At 44.6% G+C, this 15,226-nt stretch overlaps 1 protein-coding gene across 1 annotated transcript; it reads right to left on the bottom strand.

Annotated features, from left to right (window-relative positions):
* Window positions 1–174: 174 nt before the first annotated feature.
* Window positions 175–10,632, bottom strand: AKAP3 (A-kinase anchoring protein 3). The gene is made up of 4 exons (XM_060254426.1): window positions 10,532–10,632; window positions 6,124–6,216; window positions 2,064–4,169; window positions 175–503 (listed from the first exon to the last, which is right to left on the bottom strand). The coding sequence occupies exons 1-4, from the start codon at window positions 10,532–10,534 to the stop codon at window positions 348–350; spliced, it is 2,358 nt and encodes a 785-aa protein (XP_060110409.1). The 5' UTR covers window positions 10,535–10,632; the 3' UTR covers window positions 175–347.
* Window positions 10,633–15,226: the final 4,594 nt, after the last annotated feature.

The following is a 15,226-nucleotide window of genomic DNA, read 5'->3' as shown; positions in this document are numbered from 1 at the left end:
CTACTTCCACTTCCAGGAGCTAACAGTGGTCAATCATTCATTAGCCGAACATCCTCCAGAATACATAGTGGTCAAAGACATGTCAGAGCTGAAAACTTTCGGTTGAGAGAGGCAGAACTCGACACCTACAAAAAAAAATCTCCCGGATGTCTAGAAACGATCGCTCAACCAACATTTTAAGTATTTCCTTCTTTTATTCATATGACTGCTCAGCAGGGGGGTGGGGTCGGGGTCACTAAAACTCATAATATCATCTCTGACAAATGAGTGCTGTGGTAATGAAGATGGGCGGGGCTGTGGGTGAAGCAGAAGCCCCGCCCCCAGAGGAGAGAGAGAGGCCGTGGCACTCACAGGTGCTGAAGCAGCCAGTCTAGTACAGGCAACCGCACCAAGTTGCCCAAGGCCTCCCCCAGCTGCCGTTCCTTCTCGTACTTCAGCACGGCTTGCATGACTTCCCCGACACTGTAGCCCTTTTCCACCGCCAAGGAGGAGAGTCGTTGAAGCTGTTGCAAAAGAAAAGAGAAAGCCGGGAAGACTGTTATACGCTTTTTGGGGAAAGTGACTGGCACAGCAGAGCTAGCCATTCATGGTCGTCTACCAAGCCTCGTCCCATTCTCAACCTCTTTCGAACATTTACCTAGTTCTAGGATCGCTAGGATTCGGTTTCTTAAGAGCTAGGGTTGCCAGCTCTGGGTTGGGAAATCCCTGGAGATTTTAGTGATGGAGGCTGGGGACCTCTGTGGGAGTGTAACCACAGTCCACCCTGCAAAGCAGCCATTTTCCTCCAGGGGAACCAATCTTTGTAACCTGGAGGTCAGTTGTAATTCCAGGAGATCTCCAGCCACCACCTGGAGACTGGCAACCCTATTTGAAACAAAAAAGAGGAAGATTACACAGGGTTTTTTTTTTTTTTTTGAGTAGGGATGCTGTTCCAGCTGGCTTGGCATCAGGGCGTGTGGCCTAATACATAAATGATTCCTGATGGCTTTTTCTACCAAAAAAAAAAAAAAAACCCTGTGTGAAACAATGGTGGTGTCAGGGGTGTGTGGCCTAATATGCAAATGAGTTCCTGATGGGCCTTTTCTACAAAAAAGCCCTGAGATCACACATCATCTTTGTTCCACAAAATGCAAATTGCATTCCACACAAAGCTTCACATGGAGGGGGAAGGGATAGTGGCTCAGTGGTAGAGCATCTGCTCGGTAAGCAGAAGGTCCCAGGTTCAATCCCCGGCATCTCCAACTAAAAAGGGTCCAGGCAAATAGGTGTGAAAAACCTCAGCTTGAGACCCTGGAGAGCCGCTGCCAGTCTGAGCAGACAATACTGACTTTGATGGACCGAGGGTCTGATTCAGTATAGGGCAGTCATATGTTCATCTGAAGTAAACAAAATAAAGAAAATTCTAAGAGTCGGAGTATGCCTCCCCCTTCCTCTCCCTTCCCACCTCTCCTGGTTGGTGTTAACACCACTGGCTGCCGCTCCCTGTGGTTGCTGGTTCCTGGCCAACTACTCCGTAAGCAAACAGTGGCCCCAGCAAAGAGAGCGTGTGTGTGTGTGTGGGGGGGTGTCTAGGGAGAAAACTAGGAACCAAGAGGAGGCAGCTGGCACTGTTGCTTCTGGCAGCTGCAGTTCCCTGTCCAGTCAGACAAACCAACAGGTGGGCATGTGGTGGCAAAAGGCAGCTGAAGTGAACCCAAGAACAGGAGACACAACTCTGGAGATAATGAAGTGCGTGATCGGCAGCTTCAAGCAGCAGCAACCCATTCGTCTCCTCTCTCCCTGAGGAGAAGCAATACGTCGTCACGAAGAGACCGAGGCCTGGAGGGGTCCAATGTTTGCCACTGCTCAATGGGAGAGGCATGGGCATTGGCAGCTATTCCAAACATCAAACTATGATACAAGTAGTTTGTTGGGGGGTGGCAGGGCAGCCAATAACAAGCCCTGTCTTACAGTGGCCCCACCTGTGCTGTGAAAAGCTCAGTGGGCACCATGTTGGGGAAGCCTGCTTATTGAAATACTACCCCATTCTGCTACCTTTCCCAAACTAGTTTTTCATCGCTTACCTTATTCAGTGTGTCTTCATCGTCATCCATGAAATACAACACGGGCACGTTTAACTGTGAGGCTGCCACCCACTGAAGGATGGCTTGGAGCTGTTTGTGATGTATGTTCTCTGGAGCATTCTGGTTGGTCACAACCACTTTGCGACCAGATGTTGTGTCTTCGCCCGATCCGACTCGGCTTTCCCCAGTGTCAGAGCCCTTGAAATACATTGCCCCGCCAGCATCTTCTTCATCTCCCACATCTCCCAGACCTGCCTCAGGACTGCTGTATTTGGCTATCATGAGACACAGCTTTGTTACTGTATCCACTAGGTGGTCAATGAAGGGGCCGCTGCCTCCTTCCTTCCTGTCAACATCAAACTGTTCCAGAATCATTTTGGTCAGTCCAGAGATGGCGTCCTCATAGGAATGGTCTGTTTCTGAGAGGCCGGACGGTCCTGGTCCCTCAAAGTATTTGCAGGCATTCCTGCTTACTTCCTCTGCCATCCCACTCTCTGAGCTTCCTCCTAATTTGCTGACGGTCTCATTAACAAGCTTCTGGATGAGCATCACTATCACACTAGACATGTCATTTTCGGGACTCACTTCCAACTGTTCATCATCACTTTGCTTTGTTGGGTCATACAGTCTTCTCGGAAGTGGGGGGGAGCCACCGCTGCCTTTCTCATGGGACAGAAAGCCAAACGTCCCAGCTGTTTTGCTGGACCTACCCCCTTCTGCTTCCTTCATGGCGTTCTCCTGCTGTACAAGATGGTATTGTATCAGGAGCAATGCTGTCACAATCAGGTCTCTTGCCCAAGAATCCGTGGCGGGGTCTTGGTTGTCTGGATTCCAGGGGGCACCACCTGCAGCCTTGGGTGACTGGGGACTGGATCCTCCGGAGTCGTTCCTTTTCTGCCACTTGGTGAGGCCCTCCTTCAGGATGTGGTTGCCGACCGTTTCCGCGCAAGTCATTTCTTTCCCTTTATGCGATTCAGTTTTAGCAGCGGAAAACCTCATGTTCTGAGCCTTCCCGTCGGCCCCTCCCCCTGCCTTGTAACTGGCAAAAGCCATGCTTTGGGAACGGGCCTTGTCGCCCACCTGCTTTTGGACAATCAAAGCGTGATGCAAGCGATTCAGCATGGCTTGGACAATCTCAGACACCTTTTGGCTTCCTTGGGTGAAGAGGCTCCGCTTCACAGCCGAAACGAAGTCTGAGTCAGTCATGAGGGTCCCCGTGACATCGTGCAAGTTTTTCATGCAGGAGTCTATCAGGTCAGAGACCACCTCCTTGGAATGCTTCAGCAACACTTTCTTTAGGACTGCGCAAGCTATGTTGGAATCGTTCACTTTCACTTTCATCGTCTTCATGACGGAGACCATCATATCCGAAACAACATTGTTGGCGTAAACCAGTAAGCCTTTGCTCAGGGAGTTGGTGTATTCGTCAGTGCCAAAACGTTTCCGATGGCTGCAACCTTTGCTCCCCTCCCTGTATGGTTCGCTTTTATTTGGAACTTCCGTATTCTCTTCTTTGTAAAAGATGGTCCTTTGCTTAGTCGTGGGGCTCCCTTCAAATTTGCATTCGCCCATCTTGGATGGTTTGTGCTTCTCCTCTGCACCTGCCCCGACAGACCTGTGGCTGTGGTCCCCAGCAGCTGTAAAAACCGTCTTCTGGACATGTGCGTTGCCATCTGCATTCTCGTTCATTTCCTTGCGTGCCATTGCTATGGCGAGGTTGGAAAGCCGATTGCAATAATAAGAGACTTCATCGGGGTCAGGATTCATGTTTGGCGAAACAGAATGCTCGCTTTCCTCATCCTTCGACTCCTTTTGACAAGCGGCCTTCATGGACAAGTGAAATTCGGGGGAGCCCCGGTTGGAGTGGACATTCACGCTGAACTCCTCGTCGCACACGCTGTAGCCACCAGGGGAACGCACATTGCGCTGCGGCATGGCTTGCCTCGCACTTGCGGTCGAGTCTTTCGTACCGGCACCCCCTGCGTTGTTACTGGCATTCAGCACATTCTGGAGCCCCGTTGCACACTTTTCCAGATCTTTTCGGAGCCAGCTCAAGACTTTGATTGGATCAGAGGAAGTTTGTTGGAAAAGTTTGGCAGAGTCAGTCTAAAGGTGGGAAGTAAACACAATTTTTCAGTGGTTCAGTGCTCACAATGGTGGGATTCAATTAGTACAAAATCCTCATCACCACCCCAACAAAACAAAACCTGTCTTCATTCAATGCTGGGGGAAAACATTCAAATAATAATCTAGACACCAATCTAATGAGTGTCGCCTGCTCTAGAAAAACTTGCCATTGTCATTAGCTGCATGCCTGAGCATGCTCAGAAGAATGATGTGATGCAGTACTTGCTGGATTGTACCATTTCAGATTGTAGACTAGGGGCTCATGGCTTGGCTCCAGCAACCCACAAACCATGAGGGAGTGCTGCCAGGGGCGGGGGGGGGGGGGGAGAAGGAGCTTCTTGGCTCCCTCCCACCTCATCCAAGGGCATCCAGAACCAGAAAATCTCCCTCCCCAGCCCTTTCTGCTGGTGAAAGCAAGGTGGGAGGGCAACCAGAAGCTTCTTCTCTTCCCTTGCAGCACTGATGGAACCAGCAAGTGTGTGTGTGTGTGTGTGTGTGTGTGTGTGTGTGTATGAAGTCATGGCTGACTTCTTGTGACCCCTAAAAAGGTAAAGGTAGTCCCCTGAGCAAGCACCAGTAGTTTTCGACCCTGGGGTGTCGTTGCTTTCACAACGTTTTCACGACAGACTTTTTACGGGGTGGTTTGCCATTGCCTTCCCCAGTCATCTACACTTTCCCCCCAGCAGGCTGGGTACTCATTTTACCAACCTCTGAAGGATGGAAGGCTGAGTCAACCTGGAGCCGGCTACTTGAACCAGCTTCCGCTGGGATCGAACTCACGTTGTGAGCAGAGGGCTCCGACTGCAGTCCTGCAGCTTTACCACTCTGTGCCACGGGGCTCTTCTGGTGACCCCTACTGGGGCTTAAAACGTTTTTCAGAGAGGTGGCTTGCTATGCCTGCCTCTGTGTCTTGGCCCTGGTATTCCTTTTTGAGATCTCGCATCCAAGTACTTACCAGGGTCAGGCTTGCTTTGTTTCCAAGATTGAGCTTGCCTGAGCTATCCAGGTTGGGGCGCTTTTTAAGGTGAGTTCCCCTGATGCACATCAGATGGCGGGTTCAGTCATGCCCTTGGCTGGTGTATCGTGCAGTGTGGCCCCAACTCTGGTCCAATCCTGCCAGCAGGGGCTCCTCACAACTGTCAGGTGGGAGTCTCTTCTTTTCTTTTGCCGTCAACTCACAGCTGATTTACGGTGACTCTTCATGAGGTTTCCAATGCAGGAGACGTTCAGAGGTGGGTTGCCATTATCTGGCACAGCCCTGGTATTCCTTGGTGGCCTCCCAGCTGAATGCTAGCCACGGCTAACCCTGCTTGGCTTCCAAGATCTGATGAGATCGGCCTGGCTTGGCCCATCCAGGTCAGGGCGGAGTTTCTTCTAGCCCTGCTAAGATTGTTTTAGCTGAAGCGTGTTCTGCATAATGAGCTGTGGGCCTGCCCTACCATGCGTGAGGGATGTGAGCCGAGGGATCTCCTCACTTCCTGTGTACGCAGTCCATGATTAAGATCAGGACAGGGGTGCATGTGGAGAAAGGGCTTCAACCTTTGAACTCCCACCTTGTGCCATTTTCCTGGTGTTCAAGAGTTCATGGGTGGATTTCAGAGCTACTGGTTTTCTTGTTTTATACATTTCAGTTTGTGGAACAACCTGAGGATCTGGATAAAATTCTTAAGGATGTAATACTAACAGCAAGCTTGTATGAACCTAAGTGAACAGACCAGGGATTTTTTGTTGTTGTTGTTATTCTTTAAATAAACTCCTATTTATGTATGTATGTATGTATTTATGCTAAAATGTTTATGTGCCACCTTTTCTTGTGGTTCAAGGCAGCTTACAATAATACTTTTTAAAAATCCCAGTTAAAACCAGAATAAAACAAACAGTAAACCTTCTTATTAAATGGATCATGCTAGAATCATGTTTAAGAACTTCTTACCGTCCAGGTGTGTTCCTCCTCTTCACTGGGGGTATAGCGATCGACTTTGCACAGTCCAGTTGGGCTCTGTAACCAGTCAATGCTATCCGTCGTCTGGGATGAGAAGAAACGATAACCAGAGTGAAACTCACAGATAGCAATTTTTACCTTAATTACACTTGATCTTAGCCAAAAGGCCAAGAAGTGATTGCATTAATTGTGTCATTCTGAACATCCATAGACCTTTTCCACAACAAAAGAGACAAAGCTTTGCCAAGTACCAGTATGCCCATAAGCACAACTGTGTGTCCATTGCAATTGTGCAGCAGCACAAAAGTGCCTCTGGACACAGAACCTAAGCTTGTGTGTGTTTAAAGCATGCCAAGTTTCTAGTCCTTATGGATGCAATGATATGCTTGAAAGTCTGTGCAAAGCCTGCTGAGATCTGGACAGATCCAGGAGGGTCCTGATCAAGGTTGCCAGGTTTCAGAGCGCTGCCCACTCCCTGTGACAAACAAAACTAGAACTGTGAAATCCTAAGAACATTTCCTTGGGGTAGGTACAATTGAATAAACCAGAGTAGACTGAGTAGATCTGCTAAGGAAGATACAGTAAATTAAGCAAAGTTATAAATAATTATGGAGCAAAACATGCAAAAAGGGAACAGACATTATGCAAATCTGTTTAATTTCCCATTCTTCAAACAGATTCTAGAATTCCATTTTTCTTTGCACAGGGCTTTTCTTTCAGACCACAAGCAAACCACCTACTCCCTTCAGGCACAATCCAGCAGGAAGTTTCCTTGCACCCCAGCCCCACTGGAAAAAACAAATGTTGCATCTTCTATTCATGCCACTTGTTTTGTTGCTCCTATGCAAGCAAAAGGGCTCAGCTTACTGAGAACAGTGAGGGCATACTCCCACAGCCTGCTCTAGGACACAGACAAGGTTTCGAGTATAACTTGTGCTTTTCTGCCATCCCAAGAAACCCCCAACAGTCAAGGGCTCCTTGGTAGTTTCTTGCTAAAAGGGCAAAGTCCTGACACTTAAGCTAATTCCATTTTTTTAATATATGAAATTTTTATTAAGAAAAGATGGACATACAAAGAAAAGAAAGAATAAAGAACGAACAAATACAATCAACATTAATCATACGAAAAAGATACATTCCAAACACCTTAGACGCTTGGGCGCGCCATACAGTCAAAAACACATCTATGTCTAACGTCTACCACTACATCCCAATCATACACACTGGGGGATGGAGAGGATTTGAAAGGAAAAAAAAAATTCTAGCTACTCCGTGTCGAAGCCTCTACTTTTGACCCATTTATAAATGGGGTCCCATTCCTCCTGACATTTTTGCACATTACCCTCTCTTAATCTTGTGGACATTAGATCAGATTCAGCGACTTCCAACAGCTTATTAATGAATTCGTCTCTGTTCAGGATTCTATCATTTTTCCAATACTTGGCATACAAAGTTCTAGCAATGGTAACTATATATAGTAACACTTTCAGTTTGGTCGTAGGCAAATTTTGCCTACAGATATTCAGAAGATACAATTCTGGCACATGCTTAACTTGTATTTTCAAGATTTTTTGAATCCAAATATTAACTTGAGCCCAATATTTCCTGGCTTCTTTGCATTGCCACCATATATGGAACAACGATCCTTCAACTTCTCGGCATTTCCAACATTTATTAGAGTATGTGGGGTAAATTTTGGCCAGTCTATTTGGTGTAAGATACCATCTATATACCATTTTATATAGATTTTCTTTGAGATCAGTTGGCTTTATTAGTTTTAAATTCTGTTTCCATAATTTTTCCCATTCATCCAGATCAATATTATAGCCAAAATCCTTAAGCCAGCGGATCCAAGCTTCTTTTACAACTTCATCCTGCATCTTAACTTGAAGTAGCCAATCATACGTTTTAGAAATTATCTTCTGCTTGGACTCTAAGATAAGATCTAATTCAATTGGTTTATTCGAAAAGCCCCTTTCTTTGTCTTTCTGAAATCTTGATTTGAGTTGACACTGGAGCCACCAATTTAACTTAGATAGTTCTTCCTCAATCAAATCATTTTGGCTATTCAACAAATAGGCATAATCTTGTGGGTTATCCCAATTATACAAGTTGGGGTGAGTCAGAGCTTCTATCGGAGATAATCACTTTGGAGTATAAGTATACATCAGCTTAATTTCATCCCAAATCTTATACAAGGATCTTCTTATTTCGTGTCTGAAAAAGCGTCCAGTTTTTACAGGAGTGTGATACCACATATAATTGTGCCAGCCTTCTCCCAAACCTACGCCTTCAATAGTCATTAGCCTCTTATTATCTAGTTTACACCAATCCCTTAACCATGCAATACAACAAGCCTTATAGTACAGATTCCAATCTGGGAGAGCAAGACCACCTCTTGATTTGCTGTCTTGTAAAATTTTCAGTTTTATTCTGGCCTTTTTCCCTTGCCAGATAAACAACTTGATCATAGAGTTAAGTTTCTGGAAAAATAGTTTGGGTAAGGTGATTGGGATTGTTTGGAAGAGAAATAAGATCCTTGGAAGAATGTTCATCTTTATTGTAGCGACTCTACCTAAGAGCGAAATATGGAGATCTTTCCAGTTAGTTAGATCATCCCGTATTTCTTTCAATATTTTTTCATAATTGTCTCTGTACAAAGTCTAGCTAATTCCATTTTTGGTGACCTTTCAATGTTTCTCTCAAGCTGCTAGTCTTTCTTGCTCTTTCCCCCAATAAATGGCAGATAATTTTTAAAAAAATGTTTAGGAAAAAACTCCTTCCTTCTGGCAAAAAGCAATTTTTCTAAGTTTTACACTGGCGTTTCCTTCCTTCACATTTGTTTTTTAAAAAAGTATACACAGCCTCTCCTGAGATCTCCTTGTATAAAAGCAATACGATAAAATTATAAAAATAACAATGTCCTCCCCAAATTATCACTGCTAAAACAAGCTGTAAAAACAGCAGAAAACAACATTCAGCAGCTTAAAAGTACTAAAAGTGGCTTCACATTAGAAGCAGATGATCAAAACAGTGAAAAAAGATGGATCTCCTCAATTAAAAGCCTCAATAAAAAGAAATGCTTTTTTTGGTGCCTAAAAGACAGTAGAGTAGGCACCAAGCAAGCCACTAAAGGGCGGGAGGGAGGGTATTTCAAAGGCAAGGTGCCACCACTGAAAAATCTTTGGAGAAAGACTGCAAAGAGGCATATTTCACACCCATCACCCACACACCTCCTTAGATCTTAAAATTGGCTCCTTGGCTCCATCCCTTGGTTTCTATTCCTTTGGGGCAGACGGGCTATCTTCCCATCTACGGTAGTTTGGTTGGTTGTGCTGCATTGCCCTCCTGGTTGCTGTATAGACCACCCAACTGGCTGTCAGTGGGAACGACAGCATCAGTGAACGGAATACCCGCACAAACGTAACATGTGCCAGCAGCCAATGTGAACATCACCTCAGCATGGCAGTCTGTGCTGGAGTATTTGAGTTAGCAGAGTGCTCAAGGCACACAACGCAACAGAGTCTACCTGGAGTGTGTGCTGCAGGAAACAAGGTTACACATGGAACCTCTTTTTCTTTGCAAACTAATGTAAGTTCTTTATTGCAAAGAACTTCATTCTAACAGGATAGAGATGGGTTTCTAATCTAGTCCAACTAGCTAAGACGGATGGAGATACAGGAGGTCCTGCTGCCAAGATGGAGAAGGCTAGCATAGCGTGGAGAGAAGATGTCAAGTCCAGGAGGAAGGAAGTTTCCCTAAGAGTAGCAATCTACACATCAAAAGCATGGTAGCATCAACGGAGAGAAGGTGCCCCAGCCTATCTATCTCTCTGGCTCTCTCATAGTCCCCTTCTAAAGTCTGAGGCTAAGAGAATAGGGTGAAGTCCCTGCCCTCTCCGCCTACCTTTTTACTCATAAAAACCCAGCCTGGAATACTTTGGTTGCCTAGCAACATCCACTGAGGGAATTAGTTGCTTAAAGCTACAGGCGCTCCTTTTATCATTTTTGTGTTTTTAACTCAATGTATTTAAAAAAAAAGAAATTAGATTTCACATAGTTTTGTAAACCTGGGGCCCTTTGGATGGAATAGGGAAACTTTCTGAAGGTTTGGGGATGAATGTTTTTAGAACAAATGGCATGAAATTTTCAGGGGACTGCATCTTCCCCTTATACCCCTCTCAAGTTTGAAGGGGATTGGCAAAAGGGGTCCAAATTTATGGATCCCAAACAAGGTGTCCCCAGACATATTGGTTTCTTCCAACACTATGAACACTGTCCAAAACCAGACCCTCTTCTGAAGGATATGCCATGAACCCCAGAAAATAAGGTTCTTTTTTGGGAGGGGCGGGTCTCCCTTAAATTATTACAATTGATTTCAACAGCAAAAGAAATCTCACCATTCTTTATCGTTCATTTGGTAAGCCCAAGGGACGTCTCTGAAAAGTTGTAACTGACGCTCACAACTTCCAGTAATGTCTTCCATAGGCTGCCATATAGAATTAGAATCTACAAAAACAGGAGCAAAAATGTATTGCTTGTTGACAGGTCATTGTCAAATTGCTGCTCTGCTCCCATCCCCAGATGTCTTTTGGGCCACAAATGGCTAGAAAATTGTCCTTTGCCAACCACACTGGAATGAAATGATCTTCAGATGCCCCCATTTTCCCCCAACAGGGTTAACACAGAGAAACTTCCCATAGGATTGTGCCCTTTTATTTCATTTCCATCCCCACTTTTCCTTCCAATAGGGAGCTGGGGTTGCCATCTCCTGGTTGGGAAATGCTTGGAGATTTTGGAGGTTGAGTATGGTGAGAGTGTGCCTTGTGGAGAGGAGGGACTTCACTGGGGTACAGTGCCTCCAAAGCAGTGGGGTACACCCTGGGATACACCCTCCAAAGCAGTCATTTCCTTCAGGGGAACAGATTCTGTAGTCTGGAGATTAGTTGTAACGCCTGGAGATCTCCAAGCCCCAAGCGGAGGCTGGCAAACCTAATGGAGACTCAAAGCAGCTTACATGTTTCTCATCCATTTTATCCTCACAACAACCCTGTGAGTTAGGTTACGATGAGTGTTGTTTGACGGGCCCAGGATTACCCAGCGAGTTTAATATCAAAGTGGGGATCAGAACTTGGATCTCTCAAATCCTAGTCTGACACTACACTACACGAGCACTTCCACCATCGTCCTAATCGCTCAACAATACACAGAAGGGATATAGTAAAGGATGAAGTTATTTTTAATGCATAATATACTTCAGAAGTAAAATCAACACCAGTGGAATAAAGACATCAAAAGAAATGTTAAAAGACAATGAAAATAGGTAGTCGCATTGGTCCTTAGTAAAAGCCAAAAAGAAAAGACTTGTAATTTATAGAGCAACCAAAATCTTGCTGAACCTGTCAATTCATGCTGTCTGCTCCTAGTCTCTCAGAATAACTTTAACAAACTCATGGTTTTCCATGGACTAAAATCCATCTTATTTTGAGATGGATTCAGTCTGCGCCTAGACACTTCGTGTTTCATGAGGCAAGAGTAGAACAATGTCAAGGTGACACTAACAGGGTGTATCTTGCTCAGGGCGGCAAAATACCTTGAACTGGCCCTGCACTATGTGCTCTGATATTTAAAAGTATATCCTATCATCCTCAAACCTTTAAACATTCCATGACTGCTTCCCCCGGAGCATGTGAAAGAGACATCTCTGTCTCTTGGGGCTCTTCCCATCCTCCTACTTGCTGTGATTATTTTCTTTTTAAAAAATACATCTTCATATGTATAGCACATTTATCAGCACATGTTCCACGGTCATCCCACCCACATTTCCAGAGAAGGGCTTTGTGCATTTGCCATATATTTTTGGATTTATATCCCACCCTCCACTCCGAAGAGTCTCAGAGCGGCTCACAATCTTCTTTACCTTCCTCCCCCACAACAGACACCCTGTGAGGTGGGTGGGGCTGGAGAGGGCTGTCACAGCAGCTGCCCTTTCAAGGACAACCTCTGCCAGAGCTATGGCTGACCCAAGGCCATGCTAGCAGGTGCAAATGGAGGAATGGGGAATCAAACCCGGTTCTCCCAAATAAGAGTCCTTACACTTAACCACTACACCAAACTAGCTCTGCCTAGTATGCAGACCCCCTGACCCTTAATTTGTACACCAAGCTGGTTAAATGGCTAGAGCGAAAAAGTACTGTTAAGGGGAGGGGGGAGGGAATCACATTTATATGGCAAACCATCTCTGTTAGTCTCTTGGCTAGAAAACCCTATGGGATTGCCATAAGTTGGCAGAGAATTCACAGCAGTTTTCACTACCACCGTCTTTCTATCGCTTTACATTTATGAGGCTGATAAAGATCCAAGGAGTTGCCCTGAAGAGGAAGGAAATGGTCTTCTCACCTCCTTCTTTCTGATCAGATTGGGGAGAATTAAAGACACCTGATCCACTCTTATAATGGATATAAACACCTAAAAGCTCCCTCCATTTTTCTTTGTTCTTCTCCAAGGTGGCCTCCTCCTTAAGGGAGGATCTGACCCTCTCAGTCTTCAGTTTGTCATAAGAAGAGTCAGCTTGAGTAGAGTTGCCTACCTCTACACCATCAAACCAAGGGTCCACAAGGATCCCTCCTCTTCAAAAAAGCAGAATATTTAAACAAAAACAGCCACACTGTTCTTTGAAGGATCCCGACACGGTCTCCCCTCTCATCCTCCTCCTGCCAGAATGTAAAATGATGTCACAATGAACCTGGAGACATTGGTGTTTCTATGGCAATGGTTAGCACCACAAAGAGGAAGCCTGGGCTACAGGCCTGGCCTGAAATCTGCTACACTAAAATGAAAAGCTTCTTGGATCATTCCTGTGGATTTGGGATCAGATTCTACACTAAGTCGTCAAACAAGGCATTTGGTTTGGAGGAACAAAGCAGTGGCACAAGAAGGTTTTGAAGACGTACTTCCTCCTGCCTTGGGGAAACACATACAGGCACACATGTTTTTTAACCAAAGTCCTCTTTGATGATGCCCCCACAATGAAATCCACATTTGTACGGGGGAGAGGAAATGAGCATATATTGGCTCTATCTACAGTGAGAAACAGAACATGAGTAGGATTTATTCCTGATCATATCATGGATTGAGAACACTGTGGGTGCATGATCCAGTGGCTGTTCCCCCCCCCCCCCAAAAAAAACCCCACACAATTTTTGTTTATTTATACTCAACGCTTATATACAAGAAATAATAGTTACAGTGGAGGAAAAATAAGGCATTATTTATATTATATTTATATAAAATGTTACAAAAATTAAACGATCATGAAAGAATAATACTTTTATGAATTACCCGCTGGTTAAGTGGAGAGGAAAGGGTGATGTCAACATCTATCTTATCCAGAATTGGATACCATTTCGCATAAAAATTATTAGCTGCCTTTGCCGGGTCTATATTATCAATATCAGCAGTGATTTTCTCCATCGTGATGAAATGCCGAATTTTAAGGATCCAATTATCTGTAGACAAATTAAGGTTAGATTTCCAATTCTGGGCTATTATAGTTTTGGCTGCTGTTATAAGCAAAATAATAAGAGATAATTTAGACACTGAAGCCTTAACAGATTGCCAGTCATTTAGAATGATGATGTCCACTTGTCTTGGGATATTAATACCAGATATACTTTCCACTTGGGTTATAACTTTTTGCCAAAAAGTTAACAATCAGGCATTCCCACCAACAATGTAATGGTGAAGCCTTCTTGCCACAGTTTCGCCAACAAAGTGGGGAGTTACTAGGGTCAATGCTAGATCCAGTGACTGTTGATACACAAGGAATAGGGGAGGACACTCATCCCCCCTCCCTGTCTAGACATGTTGAGTTTAATATTTGGAGGTTGTCTAAAGAGGGTTTAGTTCTTTTTGGGAGGTTTTTTTTTTTTTGCAATCCTAAGCAAAGCTACATTCTTCTAAGCCTAGGGACTTCCATGAAAATTCTGATAGATAGTACATCATGCACAGCATTCCTACTATTCGTTAAGCTAGCGAATTTCCATTTATTAGTCTATATAGCTCCTAAGAGCCCCGTGGCACAGAGTGTTAAAGCTGCAGTATTGCAGTCCTAAGCTCTGCTTGCGACCTGAGTTCCATCCACAGTGGAAACTGAGTTTGATCCCTGGTGAATTTGATCCCCGGTGGAAGGGTTTTCAGGTAGCTCTCAAGGTCGACTCAGCCTTCCATCCTTCCGAGGTCGGTGAAATGACTGCTGGGGGGGAAATGTAGATGACTGGGGAAGGCAATGGCAAACAACCCTGTAAAAAGTCTGCTGTGAAAACGTTATAAAAGCAAAGTCACCCCAGAGTCGGAAACGACTGGAGCTTGCACAGGGGACCTTTCCTATAGCTCCTAAGCTCATATACAGAAGAAAATTCTGCATATCAAATACATTTAAAATAGAACAAAACCAAGATGCCTAAGGAATTTAGAAACAACAAAGTCACTAGCAAAATCAGATGACTACAAGGAGCTCAAGCCAATTAGAATAAAGCAGAGAAAAATAAATGTGAAGAAAGCCATCAACCTGTATTTAAATATTTTGAGAGAGTTTCAGGAACATTTTGGCAATTGCCAAAGAATACATGGACACAAAAATGACAGCAAAACCCACATCCAGGAACTAGCAGGAAAACATTTCAGGCCCCGCACGCTAAGCAGCACAATCCTAAACCATGTAAGGTCCATCTAACTCCATTGAAGTCAATGGGTCTGGGAGGCTTTTAACTCTACTCAGATCTGCACTGTTCATTTTTGCCCTTAAGTTCAGAATTCTTCAACAAAAGACAGACCTGGGTAAAAACATCTGATTGCAAATACCTCCCCCGGTGGACTGAACTAGGATTTTTATGTCACTGTTATGTATGAACTGTCTTCAGCTGCATCCACATATCAATGAACATTGAACAGTTGTTGTGGTATAGCAACCATTCACAACTGTATTACCCATGGAAAAATTCAATTAGTAATAATCGATAACAATAACACAGTATCCAACAATTTGGGGATGCAGCCTTGGCAAAACCCTCAACTCTTCATCCAGTAATTTACAG

Source organism: Heteronotia binoei, chromosome 14 (assembly GCF_032191835.1).
Source record: "Heteronotia binoei isolate CCM8104 ecotype False Entrance Well chromosome 14, APGP_CSIRO_Hbin_v1, whole genome shotgun sequence".
NCBI classification, from domain to species: Eukaryota; Metazoa; Chordata; class Lepidosauria; order Squamata; family Gekkonidae; genus Heteronotia; species Heteronotia binoei.
Note: the sequence above shows the minus strand (reverse complement) of the source record. Positions and strands in the feature narration are given on the sequence as shown.

Coding starts and splice junctions, on each gene's coding strand:
- AKAP3 (XM_060254426.1), bottom strand. Junction 4,170..6,123: donor AGGAGGAACACACCTGGACG/GTAAGAAGTTCT, acceptor TCCCACCTTTAG/ACTGACTCTGCCAAACTTTT. Junction 504..2,063: donor ATGAAGACACACTGAATAAG/GTAAGCGATGAA, acceptor CTTTTGCAACAG/CTTCAACGACTCTCCTCCTT.